The following is a 19,071-nucleotide window of genomic DNA, read 5'->3' as shown; positions in this document are numbered from 1 at the left end:
AGGAGTCAAAGAGCAAAGACAGGTGGCAAAGATACCCAGGTTTTTATTGGTTGCGATGGGGAATTCCTACTAAACTTTTTGCCCATGCTGGCCTGGAATGGGGATCCTCAGATCTCAGCCTGCAGAGTAGCCAGGTTTACAGGCATCGTTTTGTGTTTTGTTTTGTTTTCTGGTTTGCTGTTGCTTGCTTGTTTGCTGGCACCAGTGCCGGGGCTAGAACTCAGGGTCTCCTGCTCTCCCTTGGGTTTTCCCACTCAAGGCTGGCACCACTCTACCCCTTGAGCCACACCTCCGCTCCCGGCCTGGTGTGGAAGACGGTCCAGTCAGCGAGGCGCCTTCACCGCAGGGTTGGGTTTTCTCCGTCTTTGTATTTTCTTACCAGTCTTCCAACGGGCCTGAGGACGTCACCGTGAGGACGAGGCTGCGCTCCGTGGTGGCTGAAGGGGTCCCACCGGGAGAAGGCGGAGCCTGAGGGCCGCGGGGCGGGCGGGGGGGGCGGTGCCGAGCGTGCAGCGGCGGACGGCGTCGAGAAGGCTCCGCCCCACACGCCCCGCCCCCCGCCGCCGCCCCGCCCCTCCGGACTCCCAGGAGGGTCCCGCGGCGGCGGCGGCGCCCCCTGCAGGCGGCGGCGGGCAGTGCGGGCGGAAGGAACTGGAGCTCGGCTGCCACCGTGTCCTAGCCGCTGCCGCCGCCGCCGCTACCGCCGCCGCCGGAGCTCCGCGGGGCCCGAGCCCGTGCCGAGCGCCCTCCGAGCCGCCCGCCCGTCCGCCCCCGTCCCCGCGCCCGTGCGAGCCGCCGTGCCTCCCGTCCCGCTGCAGCGGCCGGGCCCGGCCCCGCGTCGGCCCTCTCTGCTCGTCCTCCCCGCTCCGCACCGGCCTTCACTCTGGAGCGGCCCCGGCAGCCGCAGCAGGGGCGGCGGCGGCGCATCGAGGAGCTCTCCAGGTCGTCCCGGGAGAGGCTGCTGCAGTCCCGGGACAGGATGTTCTCCAAGTTCACCTCCATCCTGCAGCACGCCGTGGAGGCGGTAAGGCCGCGCGCGGGCCGGGGACGGACGGGCCGCGGGCGGGCGCGCACGGCAGGCCGGGGACGGAAGGCAGATGGCGGCGGCCTACGCGCCCTGCGGGCCGGGGCGGGCCCGGGGCTCGGCGACGCGGCCGCGCCGTGATCGAGGCCCCGGAGGGAACGAACGGCGACGCCGCGCGCCATCGGGGGCTCCGGGCCGGGCCTGTCCGTGTGCGTCCTCCCAGCTTTCGTCCCTTCCCAGCCGGCCCGACTACCACCTCTTCATCCCCCCACCCCGGAAGGTGGCTCCGAGGGCGGCCCGGCCCTCCCGGCGGGACTCGGTGTTGGCCTCGTCCGGCTGATGGGGACCGGGAATCCGGGAGCACCTGGCCGGACGCACCCCCAGCCTCCCAGACCGTTAACCCCCTTTCCGAAACGAAAAGTGGTCCGCGCTAAGCACAACAGGGGCACACGACCTCACACGACCACACACGCAGCTCCGTGTTTTGTTTTGCTGGGAGGGGCGGGGCTAGGTGGGGGCCGAGGTGCGGCCGGGTCGTAGGGGGGCTAGGTGGGGGGCAGAGGTGCGATCGGGTCGTGGGGGGGGGTTGGAGGGGCCAGAGGTGCGATCGGGTCGTGGGGGGGGGGGCTGGAGGGGGCCAGAGGTGCGGCCGGGTCGTGGGGCGGGGGGGAGCTGGAGGGGCCAGAGGTGCCATCGGGTCGTGGGGGGGGGGGGCGGCTGGAGGGGGCAGAGGTGCGGCCGGGCGGGCTTCACCGCGGTGGTGGCTGTGCTTCCTCAGCTGTCACCCCAGCCTCCCCCGCCCCCAATTTGCCGATCGATTGATCTGCGATGGGGGTTCGGAGGGTTCGATGGAGTTTGCTTTCAACAGCTCCCAAGCTCAGCAGGCCGAGGCCATCTGTTTCCTTTTTTGTCTAGTAATGCGCTTCCTGGACGCTCTTGGGTGTATCCTGAAATTGTGCTCTTTTCTTTTGAGGAAATAGACCCTGGCAATAGAAGGATAGTTAGTATCCAAGTATCCGAACAGGAGGAACAGCGAAAAGAACCCTAAGAAGAAAAAAAAAAGAGAGACTTTTAGTAATAAAGGGGGTCCGTTGCTTTACTTCAGTTGTTTCCTTTCTTCTGGGAGCCTTGCCCAAACTGAATAATGCATTCTGTGAAGAAAACAGTTACTTTGCTCGTTTTTCAAATGGCATTCTCTCACGTCCCGATTATGTGATACAGCTCTTTAAAATTCAATTTTTTTAAAACCAGAATGATTTATATAGTTGGCTAACACAAGTAAAGAGGACTTTCTAATTTTGTTTATGAGAAGAAAAAAACACTTCAGCACAATTGTCGTTTAAATGATCTCTAGGAAATGCTAAAAAAAAATTTTAGTTCTGAGACAAACTTTTGAGAAAACAAATCTAGAAAGGTTGTCATGAACGAAGGACCCATGAAGAAGATAACAAATTTATTTCATCACTGTGATAGTTAATCTTGATTGTATTTTAAAATGTTTTATTATCTTGAATTGTACAAAGGGTGTACAATTTCACATTGAATGCAGCTTAATATTGAGATAATTGGGAGTAAGAATTTATCACATTGAAGAAGCCCAGCACCAGTGCTCAGGCCTGTAATCTAGCTACTCAGGTGGCTGAGATCTGAGTATCACCCTTCCAAGCTAGCATGGGCAGGAAAGTCCACTCGACTTGCATCTCCAATTAATCACCAAAAAGCCAAGAATGGAGCTGTGGCTCAAGCCATAGTGTACTACCAGCTGTGAGCACAAAAGCTTAAGGACAGCATCCAGGCCCTGAGTTCAAGCCCCAAGACTAGCACATACAAGAAAAGAATTTATCACTTTATCAGGCTGACATTTATGGGACTGAGTATTAGGTGGCTTTCCTCCTTTCCCTTCACAGGCTTATTTTTGTCTAGAGGCCAATGTTTTCTGTCTTCTTAATCAGTTTATAATTGTTTATATTATGAGCACCTACCACATTGTCAGATAAGTTGTCTGCCTGTCTCTGTAATATTCAGGTTCTCCCCTTTGCTGAAGCTAATGAGAAAAAGTAGACTTTATCATTTGGTCCTAGGAATGACTGCTCTACCTTTAGAAATGCACTGTTTTAATTGCTCAGTGCTTGTCTTTCCAGCTGTGATGCCACCCTCCCAGTTGAACTAAGGGAAGGTACATATCCTGCAATGTACCTATTTTGGTTCTGGTACTAGGGTTTGAACTCTGGGCCTTGGGCTCTACAGCCCACAGCCAGTGCTCTGCCATTGGAGCCTTGCCTCCGCTTCGTGCTATGTGCTAGTTAATTGAAGATAAGAGTCATACCTCTGTCTGCTGTGTTGACTCCCCTAAAATGTTTATGTTTCTCACTTTTTAGCATTTTGCCTAGGAATGAGCTCATAAGTAATAAGCCTTCCTGTGGTATTTGAAGAATGCTTTTTCATAACCCAAGATTCATTTCTAGTTATCCTACTTTTTTCCCTTGATATCTTCTTCATAAATAAATGTTATGGTTCCCTCAGTTCATTAGCTTTTTTTGTACTTCTTTTAATTTCTCCTGTAGTCTTCCAGATAATTTAATAATATCAGAGCTCTGCAGGGGTAGGAGGGATTCCTATACGTGGAGGCTGACAGGCCTTTGTGGGTCGTTCTGTGATTCTGCACGGCAAGCCTTTCCCAACCTAGCGTTTGTCACTGGCTTGGTTTCTGTATTCTGTTGCTCAGCCTTTGTATGGTTTGGTTTGGTTTTAAATGGTTGACCGTATGTATATAGTATATATGTATGTATGTATGTTTGTATGTATGTATATAATATATATTCCTGTAAATGAGGTTAGATGCATTAATTTTTGTATTGTGTAATTGTTTTCCTTATTTCCTATAAACTACTTACAAAGAGGATAATACAATTAAGATGTTTTTCAAAGATTAGTGTTTGAATATGTTAGTAAGCTAATAGACTATGTTTTGAGTGGAGTAGATAAGTTCAGTTTGATTTTTTTTTTTAAGAGCTATAATGTAAACTCAGTGCCCAGTGGCTCACACCTGTAATCCTAACTACTCAGGAGGCTGAGATCTGAGGATCAACTGTTTGAAGCCAGTCTGAACAGACAAATCCTAGAGACACTTATCTTTAATTAAAAGCCAGAAATGGAGGGTAAGTCAAGTGGTAGAGTGCCAATCTTGAGTGGAAAAAGCTAAATGAAAACATGAGGCTCTGAATTCAAGCCCCAGTACTAACACCAAAGCAAAACAAAACAAAACCCAAAGAGCTTTAATGTAATTCTTGCCTTCATTTCCAGAAAGGACAGTCTTTGTGCTGTAGAAATGATTGGCTGGTCAGAATCTTGTAAAAGGAATGTGTTCTTGTCCGGTTACCCATTTGCCACGTGACTCAAGTCTGAAATCAAGTCTCTTTTAAAGCTAATTTCAAGTTTCCGTTGGATTCTTTTAGCACAGCTTTTCCAAAGGATAAACAACACACTTTTCTATTTAGTACAACTTGGTTTTTGTTGAGAGCCCATCAAGTCGCATACTATGCTAGAGCTTATCTCTTCTTAAATTGTGGCCATTTCCACCTTGAGGGCAGATTTAATTCACAGGCTAAAGGGTCTTGCCCCTGTCTTTTATGTGTTTTGTGGAGCTCAATAGAAGTCATCCTTCAAAATTTGGGTTTTATGTGTTTAAATTATAGGTAAGAGTGATGAGTACTGGGGTCAGCTAATATTTAAAAATCTTCTCTGAGGAATTAAACCCCAAACATGTGAAGTGTCTTTTTTTGATGTGAAGAAATAATTTTTACAAAAGAATGTACAAATAGAACTTGTGTACATAAATATCTTAAAACAGTCCTAATATTTATTTATAATTACCTATTCATACAAGAGCCATTTTGCTTTAAACAGTTAATATTTTGTCTTGAAAAATAACGCTCATAAATCTATATCTCTGTGTATTCTTTTCCAACAAGTGATCTCTGACTTCAGGCCTTCTGTCATTCAGCAAGTATTTTCATGAACCACCAGCTAAGCATGGCACAGTGCTAGGGAAACCAAGTATATATGCTGTTTATCACAGTTCTCACAGTCTGAATTAGGGATACAAGGGAAACAAGTTCAATCATAGTATAAGGATTCACAGGAATGTGATCTGACTCTTACAGCCAGATAGCATAGGGTTGCATTCTAGCCTCTGTCTCTCACCTCTACCCACAAATTACTGTCTTTTTTTTATTTTTTCTTCATTTCCAATATTATGGAAATAACTAGATCTGTTTCATAGACTGTTGTGAAGTTTAAAATTAGATGTGCTGGAAATGCCTGATGCAGTAGCTAGAAACTAATAACATACTCAAAAAATGTGAATCATTGTTATGGGCAGGTCATTGATGCCTATAGGAGGAAGGAAGCAAGACTTTGAAGTATTTGGAAAAGATCAGGAAGAAATGAGCCTTGAGCTAGATTATGGAGAAGCAGAAAAATAGGAAAGAATATTAAGAGAGTTATGGCTAGCTACACAGGAAGCTGAGATCTGAGGATTGTAAGGTTCACCCCTACAAGGGCGGCTCCATGCAGATCTATCCCCCCCACCTGTTTAAGTCTGCACCTGAGTTACCTAGGTAACTGGCACATCTGGAGGCAGTTACCTCCTCCTCTGAGTTTGAATCCAATCCACCTGGCCAGATTTCCCACCTTTCCCTATATAATCTGGCTCAACACAGTCCGCACTCTCTTTCCTTTTCTCTCTTGCTCTCTTTCTGTCTTTTTCTCTTCTTCCTTCCCCTCTGTATACCCACACCTCCATCTTGTGAGTGTGGGCCAGCAGTTTGCTCTCTCCCAATAAACCCCTTTCTGCCTGAACCATGTGGTGGGCGAATCCAGCCCATACAAGCATATGCTTAAGATTTATCTCCAATTAACCAGCAAAAAAGCTGGAAGTGGAGGTGTGGCTCAAGTGGTAGAGCATTGGTCTTGAGTGGAAAAAGTTAAGTGTGGGAGACCTTGAGTTCAGATTTCAAGTCAGTATCAGCAGGGAGGGAGTAAAGGGGAAGGAGGGAGGGAGAGAATGAAGGGGGAGGAGGGGAGGAGAGGTAGAAGGAAGAGGAATAAAAGAAGGAACAAAGGAAGGAAAAAAAAAAAAAGCCAGGCACCAGTGGTTCATGCTTGTTATCCTAGCTACTCAGGAGGCTGAAATCTGAGGATCACAGTTTGAAGCCAGCTCTGGCAGAAAAGTTATCTCCAATTAACTACAGAACAAACAAAAGCCTCAAGTGGATCTGTCTCTTGTGATAAAGTGGTGGAGCTCTAGCCTTGAGCACAAAAGCCCAGAGACAGCACCCAGATCCAGAGTTCAAGCCCTAGCACTGGTCAAAAAAAAAAAAAGGAAGAAGAGCAGATGTTAATTAAATAGATCAAAAGTAGAATGAGGGTAAGGGAGGGAGGGCCTTGTCCTAGTAAATGGTATCAGTTGTAGGGGGAGAAAAGGGGAGGTCTCAAGTATTCCCATTCACTTTTGGTTGGAATGGTGAGTATATGAAGTTTTGAACATCTTAACTCTATTTAGTATAAAGTTCATTTAGAATCTCTTGGTACTGATTCACTGATCATTTTTTTTAACCCAGAGCATAAACATTTTATGTGACGGCATACAAGTAACTTGCATGTTAAAATTAGTAACAAAAAATAAGTTTACTAAGATAGGAAATTTGTTCACGTTTGAATAAGAGTCTCTCTACGTCCTGGGAGAGAAGTATTCGGGAAGTAATGAATGCCCTCTTGCTTGGCTGTGTCCTATAACAGAGGTCCCCTACAAATTGTGTGGCACCTCTGTGGTCTGGTGACCTACTGTTCATTCTCGCTGGTGCAATACTGTGGGAAAGGTGCTGTAATTCTGTCACTACCCTACAGGTTGGAAAAAATGAACAAATCCATGCATTTCCTTTTTAAAAACTAGGTACAGAGCTTCAAACAGTTCATTTGTGTTTCATTTGATAATACATTAATTATGGAAAACTAAACCTTCCCTAAGGTTTAAACATCTTTTCCAAGTCTTTTAGAAGATTTCACAGCATCTTATTGAAAGGAAGTGAATGTGTATAATCCCTTAGTCCACTTCTACACATCATGGTACAAAGAGGCAAATGAGGAAGAGGAGGTATTCAAATTCTGAGGAGGGTTGAGCAGTGTTCAGGCCATCCGCTTTTCAAGACAGCCATTTCACTTTCTGGATTGAGATACTTGAGATTGCCTTGACCAGTGATCCCAGTTTGCACAATACTTTGGAAGTTGTTTTTTTCAGGGTTGTCAACTCTTGAGGTCAGTGCCCAGGACGTTAAATGTCAACAGTGGACCCACGGGAGTACAGGAGTAACCTGACCTCCTTTAGGTCATCTGTGTAGATGAAGGGTATGCAAATGGAAGGTTACCCTGCCCTTTCCCATGTTCCCAGAATAGGACCCTATTTTTTTTCTATCTAAGCTGAGCTGGTAAGCACTATACTTTCTGACCAGTGAGGAATGTTAGTGACTGATGACACCAGGACTAAGAGAGCTCTCCTTTGCTCTTTTTAAGAAAAGATGTTGGAGTGGGTGCTGCCAAGTCTTTCTCTAAGCATTTAAGATACTTGGAAAATGCTTATTGGTTTGCAGCAAGATGGCTGAAAGGTTATAATTTTGGTCTTAAAAATTCTGAAGTGAATTTCAGTGCTTAAAATGCAAACCATCTTTGACTTTGTGGAATTTAAATTGGCAATGTCTTGTTCATAGAGTTATTTTGCTAAAAATACACACTGCCTAATCCAGGCTTAAAGAAGAGTTACATCAGTATGTCATTGAAAACAGGAACAGTTTAATCTGATTATGGCCTTGACTTGGCTGTGTGTCTTAATAGTGGTGATGTGTAACTACCTGTAGAGACGACCTCTTCCCTTTTGCATTTCAAAGTCCTGGGTTCAAAGATTTCTTGTTATCAGTAATTTTAGATACCTTAGTAGTAGAATGTCGGGGTGTTTTGATTTAACAGTTATTTTTAAAGCCATGTACTTAGATAGAGGAGAGGAAAGGCCAATGTTCTACTTAGTAATAATATTGATAGAAGCCAGACCACTGGTGGATTACACTTGTAATTCCCACTATTCAGATGGTAAGATCTGAGAATCTGAAGGTTCAAAGCCAACCCAGGGTAAACAAGACTGACTACATGGGAGACTTGCCTTCTTTTAGCTAGCAACAAGCCAAAAATGAAGATACATCTATATTACTCACACAAAGCCAAAGTCTCCTTTTTGTGTTGCTTTTGCATTATAATTGACAAAGTAGACTTAGACTTTGGGGGAAACCTCTAATGCCTTGTTCTTAATTGTGCCCTTTTTGTGTGTATTTGTGTAGCTTGCACCTTCTCTTCCTTTACAAGAAGATTTTGTTTATCACTGGAAGGCAATTACCCATTACTACGTAGAGACTTCGGGTAAGGAATGATGTTGATATTCATGTAACAAAATTTGTAAAGTACTGACATGTATTTCAAAATAAGTTTTCAAGGTTGTTTTATACTTCAAACAATTTCATCTTTAGTTTATCTCTTGGATCTATTTATTCACCATTTTATTTATTCATGTGAAACTGTATCTGTTGAACATTTAATTTGTCAGTCATTGTCTTTGGAGGGACAGGATAGTAGGCAGTCAAACAGATAACACTCTTGTCCCGGGAGAGTTTATGTGTCAGGGAGGCAAACACAGAAAGCATGCCAGTTGGTAAGTGTGGAGCAGGAAGTAGAGCAGACAAAGTAGTGTATGCTTGGAATGAGGGTATCTATTTGCTGCTTTAGATTGGCAAAGGCCACATTGTCCAAAGTGACTTCTGAACTGAAATCTAAGGGAGAATGGAACTAGGCTTACTGAGTTGAAGCCCTAGGACTGGCACATGCGTGTGCGTGCACCCGCACATATACGTGCCACTCTGGATCGCTTGGGCACTGCAGGAGTGCAGGTTTGGAAGAGGTTGGGGCATGTTTTGTCTGAGATATCACATACCCAGTGGGCTACAGATATTTGGACTTCAGAGCAAAGGAGCAAGCCAGAGAGAGGAAACTGAGAATTATCAGCACATAAAACCAGACCTGGGTGGGATTTTCTTTGAGGTCTTTGCTGTGAAACACTGGTGAACCTGCAGGTCGAACACATGTCATTTCACAAAGGAAACATGAAAACTTGATGAGCCAGTGGAGTCAGAGGTGATTGATAATATCCAGGTGGCTCACACCTATAATTCCTGCAGCCACTTGTGAGACAGAGATCAGGAAGATTGTTGTAAGACCTCATCTCAGCAAACAAGCCGGACATGGTGGTACATGTCTATGGTCTCAACTACACAGAGGACATAGGTAGGAAGATTGTGACACTACCTGAAAAATAAAACATAAAAGGTCTGGGGCAGGGCTCAAGTGGTAGAATACTTTCCTAGAAAGCACAGGGCCCTGAGTTCAAGCCCCAGTACCACCATAAAAGAAACCTTTATATTTATGTAGCAAGTAAAAATTAGATTTTATATGTGTTTAGAGTACAGTTTTTTTAAACTTAGCACTTAGCTGGAAGATCCATAGAAGCAGCTCTTGAAAGGAGCTGCCTTTTTAAATGACTATTTTTAGCCCTGTAAGTTTTTCCCCCTCTTCAGAGCTTTTAAAGAAATGTGCTAGTTCTTGCTTGAAAGGATTTGTTTCCATCTATTAGGAAAAATAATGTGTGCATTACATTGAGGTAAAAGTAGTAAAGTCTGAGACAGGGAGAGTGTGGGGCACAGATAGGATGAAGAAGGAAGCAGGCAGGCCGTGTGTAGCCTGGACTTTAAAGGATGACTGGAAGTGACAGAGGTAGGTAAAGTGGATGGAGGCATTTCAGGCAGGGCACCATGGTATATGTAAACAAGTGCATACAGACACTGATAGTTCAGGAGTGGATGATCAAGGCGGAACCTTGCCAAACTACAATATGTGCATGTGTGAAATGTCACAGTAAAAACCCATTATTTTGTACATTTAATAATATACTAATAAAAAGGGAAGAAAGAACCTTTATCCGGTCTTCCAGGGAACTGGGATTTATATGTTTGCTTTATTTATTCGGAAAGTTTAAATACTGTGAAATCAAATTCACATTCAATTATCTGTTTATGCAGCACTGGGTCTTGAACTCAGGGCATTGGGCTTGCTAGGCAAACACTACCACTTGAGCTGCACTGTGGGTCATTTTATTTTTTATTTTGCTTTTGAGATAGGGTCTTACTATCTTTGCCCAGATTGGCCTCAAAACACAATCCTTCTGTCTCCCAACACCTGAACAGCTGGGATTACAGGTGTGCAACACCACACCTTGTTAATTTACATAATCCCTTTATAGTTATTTCTCCATAAATAACTGTAATCAAACCATGCTTGAACATTGATTCTTTCCTGGAGTGTTTATATACATTTGCAGGGGGGGGGGGAAACCCATCATTTTTAAAAAACAAATTACAAGCTGACTTACAAATTACCTTTGATTAGTATGAGGCTACTTAATTTAGCAGAATATGAAATGAGAGCTAGGAAGTTAACATTTGGCAAATTCTGTGTGTAAGGCCCTAAACTTCACCTGTATTACATCACAGAAATCCTACAGCAGCAGGTGTTTCGTATTAGACATGTCGGGGACTGAAGTTTAAGTGCTAGATCATCCAGCTACAAGTACCAAAGCCGAGAATTGAATCCAGGCTGTCTTAACTGGACAGCTCATATTTAACTCTCCTATTCTGCATCACATTAGCCACGTGCACCCTGGCCGCCTCGTCCCGCCTCTGTCTCTAAGCTCAGTGTCGGGGTTCCCCTTCCTGTGTGTGTGTGTGTGTGAACGGACACTGCAGGAGGCCATGCACAGCACACTGAGATGTGCCACACGCTCGGGAGTGCTATGGAAACGCAGACACAAGATGAATACACTATAACTTTCACACTTTCTTATTAATCCTTATACGATAAGGAATGTCAGTGAACTTCTGTTTTGAAACTATTTAGTGTTAGTCAGAATTCTCTTGAGAAGCAACTTTAAGAAAAAAAAGAGTTTTGAGGTAACTGCTGTTAGTGAGAGGAGATGGCAGAAACTGTAATAGCAGGTTTCATTTTGGCTTCTCTGACTTTTATTGGTGAAAGTGGTTTGAGGGCATTAAGTGACCGACTTTCCAACGTTCTAAAGTTATGTAGCAATCAAAAACAACCTGCCCTCTTTATGTAGCCTAGGTTGCTGAGCTTAATATTCAAGGCCAACCTATTTCTGTACTGAAAGACTTGAAACTCAGGTCTTCTGAACTGGCTAAGTCTACACAAATTTTACTGACAGTACATAGAATGTTTTGATGTTACAGATATTTTTCTGATCCTGTTCCTATTTTCCATGTTAGTGGCTTTCATTTCTAAATTATTATGGATGAATATTAGCTGATTTACTACATTTTCAGTATATTGATTCACTCTTTGAAGTAGACTGTAGCAAAAGAATCAATTCTAGCAAAGATAGCCTTAAAATGAATATAACCCTCCCATGTGAGGTTCAGACATTTCCTAGGTGGAATGGGAGTGGGGAGGCATAGAGGGTATTTTAGGTGCAAACGAGCAGCTATCCAAGATCTTTGATAAGTATTTTTATTGTATAGATGATAAAGCGCCAGTGACAGATACGAACATCCCATCCCATCTGGAACAGATGTTGGATATACTGGTTCAAGAAGAAAATGAACGAGAATCTGGAGAGACAGGCCCCTGTATGGAATATTTGCTGCATCACAAGATCTTGGAGACATTATATACCTTAGGGAAAGCTGACGTGAGTTCCTAACCCACAGTGTTCTTGCATGTAACACACACACAGTAATGTCTTAGCAATACACTCAGTTTAGTTATAGAGGGACATACTGCATGATGAGATAGAAGTCAAGATTGTAGCCCACACAAATGCAACATCTTTTGAGATAGCAAAGTTCCCAAATGCTCTAGACAACAGCTAGTACCTACACTGCACAGAATTCCCATGCAAACATTTACCGAAGTGAATCTAAGCACTGATGCTCAGAATGTTAGGAAATGAGGAAGGACCTGGTTACAGTGAGTTGGGAAATTTACTTTTTGTAGTCTTGCAAATACCACTGTTCTGACCCTAAGTGGACTGATGAATTGACCGTTCAATGTTTATGTGTAATAAAAATTTGAAAAGTCTTTATAAAGCCTCTCTCACATAAACCATGTGTACCACAGCATTAGTGGCTATGCTCATGCATTGCTTCATGAGAAGGGATATGCTGGGAAATGTGTCAGGTGATTTTGTCATTGTATGAATGGCAATGTGCACTCACACCTGTGCATAGGGTATCCCTAGATAGCATAGCCTGGGGCTGCACTGAATAATAGCAACTGTGGCATAGGGTGAGGTAGCACATCTAAACATAGAATAGTAAGAATAAATATCAAGCAGTTTTCAACTCTGTTATAATCCTGCTGGATTATGATCCCTTATTCACTGAAACATTGTCATGTGGTACATGACTCCTGACAAAGCCAAGGTTTCAGAGCTTGAGGTAGTGGCGGGGAGGGGGGAGGGGGAGAGGAGGAGCCTGGGGTCCAGGCTAAGAAGCCCTGCGTGGTGTTTATTGGGAGACTTTGATACTCACACCCTGTGACCTTTAGTAAGGCTCTGTGGTTTGTCTTTAAAAATATGGAAATGAAGCTGGGTACCAGTGGCACACATCTGTAATCCTAGCTACTTGGGAGGCTGAGATCTAAGGATCATAGTTTGAAGCCAGCTGGGACAGTAAAGTCCATGAGACTCTTAAGTCTAAAAAGCTAGAAGTGGAGCTATGGCTCAAGTTGTAGTGCTAGTCTAGTCTTGAGCATAGAAGCTAAGGGACAGTACCCAGGCCCTGAATTCAAGTCTATAATGTTATAACTCATTTTTAAGTTAAATGCACTTAATTTCTTTTCTTTTTGTTTGCCAGTCCTGGGGCTTAAACTCAGGGTCTGGATGCTGTCTGAGCCTCTTTGTGCTCAAACTAGTGCTGTACCACTTGAACCACAGCACCACTTTCAGCTTTTCCTGAGTAGTTAGTTTATTGGAGATAAGAGTCTCGGGGACTTTCCTTCCTTGGTTAGCTTTGAACCACAATCCTCAGAGCTCAACCTCTTGAGTGGCTAGGGTTGCAGGTATGAGCCACCAGTGCCTGGCTTCAACTTCTATTTTTAAACAACAAATCTTACCTAGTAGCCTGTAATTTATTCTCATCCTCCTTTTTTCCCCTTGTTCTTTGGAGAGGGATTATAAAATGAAAAGTTGAATAATATCCATTGACATTTATAGCAAAATTAGTGATTGTACTACCACTAAATTTATTTTGATATAGGTGGTTGTAAATACAGTATTACAACTGTTTGAATAATGTAAAGCGTTTGCTGTCTTAAAAATATTGTATTTTCACTATTTCCAGACAGCCTGTGAAAATGCTTTGGAAATACTCATTTTGTAAGAGTAAGGCCATATCACCTGCTTAGTTATAGAGCAGATAGCTGTTGATTTGTACTTTACCCACAGTGTGAGTAATCAGGTCTGCCTACTTTATATAGCAAAATAACTGGCTCTAAAATTTTCTATTCTTTGCCTATAATAATGATAATGTAAAAACTTTTGCGAAGAATTTAAAATAGTTGTTAGAGTAAATTGTAATAGTTTATACTATAGAATTCCTCTTGTTTACATGTATTGGTAAATACTAGGAGGCCTGTAGAGATGATGGGAGTTATCGATTGCCTTTCACTAGCATGATAGGACTCTGCCTTTGCTCCGGCGGGGAGCCCACTCTAGCTAGCTTCTTGTTATCTCCGCATCACCTGGATGACTTTGCCTGTCCAAATTCTACTCGCCACAGCGTGTTAGCACCATGCTGCTTGTGATCACACGAGCTAGCCTCCCAATTATGCTATGGTCTCAGGTGTGTCATTGCACCTCTAAGAGTGCCAGTCACTGATAGTGTTTGTGTCATCTGTTCCTCTCCTGTTGGCTTTCCTCCTCGGCCTCTGGCCTCCAGTGCCCTCCAGGAATGAAACAGCAGGTCTTGGTGTTCTATACGAAACTTCTGGGAAGAATCCGACAGCCTCTGCTCCCACACATCAACGTGCACCGGCCAGTGCAGGTATTCTGTCCCCTTAATTCAAGTAATTGGTTTGACTTCTCTTAGTAGGAAAATACTTTTTATCACAATTAACTTATATTGCCTTGGCAGTCAATTTCAGTGTGTCTTTTTCAAGTCATTTTTTTATTTAGCACTTAAAAGAGTCATACTGCTTTTCAAGAATATAGCTAATGAGGGAAATTATTCTAAAAGTAACATACCATTAAGCAAATAGCTGAATCTTTCTTATGTGTGATTGTATCACATGTACTTCATGAATTTATATTTTATTTAAAGGCTTATTCTATTCTTTCACAAACTTTCTATGGCTTGAAAAAAAATTAGCAAATTTGTTTAAATATATATGACTGTAAACATCACCAGAGTTCTATTCAGTTAATGTAAAGTATTCACATTATTTGAAAATTTTAATATCCTGAAGGCAAGTAGATGGCTATTTAACGATTTTAAAAAAAAACGCTTTTGACAGAAATTAATTCGACTGTGTGGGGAAGTGCTTGCAACACCAACGGAAAATGAGGAGATACAGTTTCTCTGTATCGTGTGTGCAAAGCTGAAACAGGATCCCTACCTGGTCAACTTTTTTCTGGAGGTAAGTTGCACTTCCCAAACTTCCAAAGCATGCTTGCATTCAGCTCATTATGAAAACTGAATTCTATGAATAATCTTGGGAGGAATTATGTTTTGAAAATCATCAAGAGAGCTGGTTTCACTTCCCAGAATTGTTTTACATTTAAGATCTCTGCTTATTCTAACTTGAAATCTTCTAGGAAAAGAGATTTTCAAAGAATGTAGTTGAACCAGACCTATGGGGTAGTGCCAGGCCTGGACAGGCGCAAAGGCAAGGCTTAGACAGAGAGTGGCTTGGTAGAGAAGTCAGGTGGACAAGCTAGCAGATTGGTAGAGCCAGCAGCAGGTAGGCTGGCTCTACCATGCAGTGTGGGCCATTGGCGTCAGTAGGGAGGGATGGTAGGTGCCAATCTAGACCTACTACAAAGTCACGGCTTACCATCCAGTCCAGTAGGATGGTTGGGATTGGTATTTTGTTCTGTTTTTGTAGCCCTAATCACCAAGTCATAGTTGACTTAAATCTGTTTAGTGCTTTGGAGTTCACTTCTTGTTGGTTTTGTTGTTGTTGTTGTTCATTTTGTTCAAGCTGGTGCTTGAACTCGGGGCCTAGGCACTGTCCTAGAACTTTTCTGCTTAAGGGTAGCACTCTACCACTGCTAGCACTGATCCACTTTTGGCTTTTTTATAGTGCTTAATTGTAGATAAAGAGTCGTATTGACTTTCTTGCTCAGGCTGGCTTCAAACCTGTACTTTCAGGTCTCAGACTCTCGAGTTGCTAGGATTACAGGCCTGAGCCACTGATGCCTAGACACTTCCAGTTAAAAAAAAATTTTTAAAGGCTTTTTGTGTACTTCTGCTTTTATTCACTTTCTTTTTACCATCAGCAAAATAATTTAGTAACAGGTTAGCAAAAACAAGTTTTTCTTTTATCTGTCTTAGCTTTTTTTCTGTTTTTGTTTTGTTATGTTCCATTTTGGCTTTTCAGTTTAAAAAACTTTTTCCAGGGGCTGGGAATGCAGCTTAGCGGTAGAGTGCTTGCCTAGCATGCATGAAGCCCTGGGTTCGGTTCTTCAGCCCCACATAAACAGAAAAAGCTGGAAGTAGCGCTGTGGCTCAAGATGTAGAGTGCTAGCCTTGAACAAAAGGAAGCCAGGGACAATGCACAGACACTGAGTTCAAGCCCCAGGACTGGCAAAAGAAAAAAAACAAACCTTCCAGCCAAGCTAAGGGACAGCACCCATGTTCTGAGTTCAAGCCCAGGACTAGCATTAATTTTAAAAAAAAAAACTTCTTCCTTTTTTTTGTTTTGTTTCTAGTTACACACAGTATAATGTACTGTGTGTGTGTGTGCATGCACACGCCAGTCTTCTGTGCCAGTCTTGGAACTTGAACTCAGGGCGTGGGCACTGTCACTGAGCTTTTGTGTTTGAGACTAATGCTATAACACTTGAGCCACAGCTCCAGTTCTGGCTTTTTGGTGATTAATAGAAGGTAAGAGTCTCACTGATATTCCTGCCTGGGCTGGCTTTGAACCGTGATCCTCAGATCTCATCCTCCTGAGTAGCTCATTATAGGCCTGAGCCACCAGTGCCTAGCTTAACCCACCATTTTGGATTTGCAGTTCTGTGTTAATTTTCTTTGTTTTGACAAAGCACCTACTTAAAGGAGGAGAGATTTATTTGGGCTCATGGTTTCAGAGTCCCTGGCTCTGTTTTCTCTGGGCCTAGGTTGGGGCAGAGCTTCATGGCAGGGAGCATGTGGTAAGGAGAACTGCTCAGCTGTGGGAGCTGGGAAGTAGAAGGGAGGGAGGAGGGACCTGGGGGAAGATGAGCCCTTCAAAGACATGTCCACTGTACCTGCTTCCTCCAGTTGGGCCCCACTAGTCCATTCAGCTTTGAGTTCACCAGTGGGTTAGTCTTCATGATTCAGTGCCCTCTGACTGCTTGCAAACCAAGCCTTCAACACAGGAGCCCATGAGGGCAGAGGAAATTTGTATCTAAACCACTTCAGATTTGATGTTTGAGTTTCACAAACTCAACCCCCCCACCACAGTCAAAATTTACAGTAGTTTCATCTCCCTGCCTTATGCTCTTGTAATCCTCAGTCCTCTTAACTGATCTGTTTTCTGTTCCAGAAGTATTTTCTTATGCACAGTTATATGACTGTAGTAGCCTTTTGCTTGGATTTTTTTTTTCTTTCTTTGAGGCACTGAGGATGGAACCCAGAACCCAGTACTTTAAAGTGCTTTTGTTCCTGAGTTTATGTTTTTCCCTGTAATCTGAGAAAAATTAACATTGAGGTGATTACATTTATGATAGCCTAGTAATGAGAAGGAAGAAACCCAACCCCTGGTTTTCGCTTTTGTTTTTCGCTTTATGCATTTGAGAATCATCAGTGACTTTAGTGTCTTATGTTGGCGAGTAGTATTTCATCCTATCGATATGCCACAATTGAGAGACTTTGGGGTGTTTCCAGTTTGTCAATTATGAATGAAGCCACTATAAACTTTCCCATACAGGCTGCAAAAATTTAGGTTTTTGCTTCACCTGGGAGAACTCCTAGTAATAAATTACTAGATTGTATTGTGGTTATACGTTTAGTTTTACAACTGGCTGCTCAACTCTTTTCCAAAGTGGCCTCCGCAGTATGCATCTCAGTGATCATGTACTCAGCCAGCATCTGGGGTTGCCAGGGCTTTTGTGTTTGTGTGTTTTTCGATGTTCGTCATTCTAATAATGGGTTTGTCTTCTGTTTCACCTTATTGAATAAATGATTTAGGATGCTATTATGCCCTGTTGGGTAGCTCAGCTACAAAATTGCATGTAGCTAGTGTTAAGGTCTATAAACACACTTGTATACCTTAGTGTTCAAATTGGTTCAGGTAGTCTTATGATTTCAAATTTCTAAAGATTTGTTAATGAGGGTGACATCACTGTTACAAGAAGTAGATTAGTTTGGCTAAGTATGGTGTTTTTATTCTCAAGGTTCTTTTTTTCCCCTAAAGTTATCTTAGACCCTTTAGTGTACTTTAAATGCATGGAATTTTTCTGAAACTTAAACTTGATGGATTTCTGCTATAAAATCTCTAAAATGAGCTTCAGAAGTACATAGTTCTAGATCAGAAGCAGAGGAAATTTGCAGGCCTATGGGTATTAATGGAAATGTACTTTGGTATCTGTCTTCAGAGAGATATTTACATTTGATCTGACTACAAAGAATACCCTTCAGAATAGTGACATATATGCTTCCTGTGCATTTTATAGCACATACTTCTCTAAAGTGGGAAGGGAAAGTGTCTTTATTCTTCTGCCTGGAGAAGAGTATTCATAGGCTGTTAAGGTTGGTTATTATACTCCCATCTTTAGAAGTCTTTATGTGCTTTTTCTTTTCTCCTGCTGGTCAGTAAGCTCCTTTAGACAAGGGCACTGTCAGTCCTTGGCTCTCCTCAGTTTCTCTTATGTATAGCACAATACATAACAACAGCTTAATTAACTTTATTGAATGAATAAAACTTTAGAGAAATGTAGTTTTATTACTTTAAATATAGATAAGAACAAAAATGTGTCTATAGATAAGAACAAAAATGTATCCCCTAAACTCCAATGTCTGTTCACTTATATCAGCCAAATAGGCATCTCTTGTGGCTTAAGCACATATGGTAAAGTTAGTCTTTGCCCATAGGAGTTTGTAGTTGAAGAGGGTAAGAAAAATATTCAGGGCTGGGAATATGGCCTAGTGGCAAGAGTGCTTGCCTCGTATACATGAAGCCCTGGGTTCGATTCCTTAGCACCACATATATAGAAAAGGCCAGAAATGGTGCTGTGGCTCAAGTGGCAGAGTGCTAGCTTTGAGTTAAAAAAAGAAGACAGGGACAGTGCTCAGGCCCTACGTCCAAGCCCCAGGACTAACAAAAACAAAAAAAGAAAAGAAAAAGGAAAATATACAGACTGCTCAGATCTGATCTAACTGTAGAATAAGGTGAGAATTACAAAGAATGATGCCAAATAAATGCCTTTAAAGTGTTTGTAGGGTGAAGAGATTACATCTGTTCTAAGATATTAGGAAAGACAATGGGAAGGTCGTCTTTGAAATGAGCCTTGTCAGATGTGTAGATGGGACTGGGTGAACATAAGGAATGAAGTGTGTCGAGGAAACAGTATAATTGGAATATGTAGAAAGAAGAGCTGAAGCAGACAGGCTAGGAGCTGTCTTGAATGGCAGGACGGACATTTATGCTTAGTAGTAGACTGGCAAACCACCTACGCATATGAG

At 42.9% G+C, this 19,071-nt stretch overlaps 1 protein-coding gene across 1 annotated transcript in view; it reads left to right on the top strand.

The window, feature by feature from the left end:
- Nucleotides 1–650: 650 nt before the first annotated feature.
- Fhip2a (FHF complex subunit HOOK interacting protein 2A) overlaps nt 651–19,071 on the top strand; it is a 30,969-nt gene continuing 12,548 nt past the window's right edge. Inside the window, exons 1-5 of the mRNA XM_048338184.1 lie at nt 651–1,024; nt 8,410–8,488; nt 11,707–11,876; nt 14,125–14,229; nt 14,699–14,821. Of these exons, the coding sequence (XP_048194141.1) occupies nt 980–1,024; nt 8,410–8,488; nt 11,707–11,876; nt 14,125–14,229; nt 14,699–14,821 (522 nt within the window). The 5' untranslated portion in view covers nt 651–979. The remainder of the gene's footprint in view (nt 1,025–8,409; nt 8,489–11,706; nt 11,877–14,124; nt 14,230–14,698; nt 14,822–19,071) is intronic.

The sequence above is a fragment of the Perognathus longimembris genome, chromosome 2 (genome assembly GCF_023159225.1).
Source record: "Perognathus longimembris pacificus isolate PPM17 chromosome 2, ASM2315922v1, whole genome shotgun sequence".
Classification (NCBI taxonomy): Eukaryota; Metazoa; Chordata; class Mammalia; order Rodentia; family Heteromyidae; genus Perognathus; species Perognathus longimembris.
This window is presented reverse-complemented; position numbering and strand designations above follow the sequence as displayed.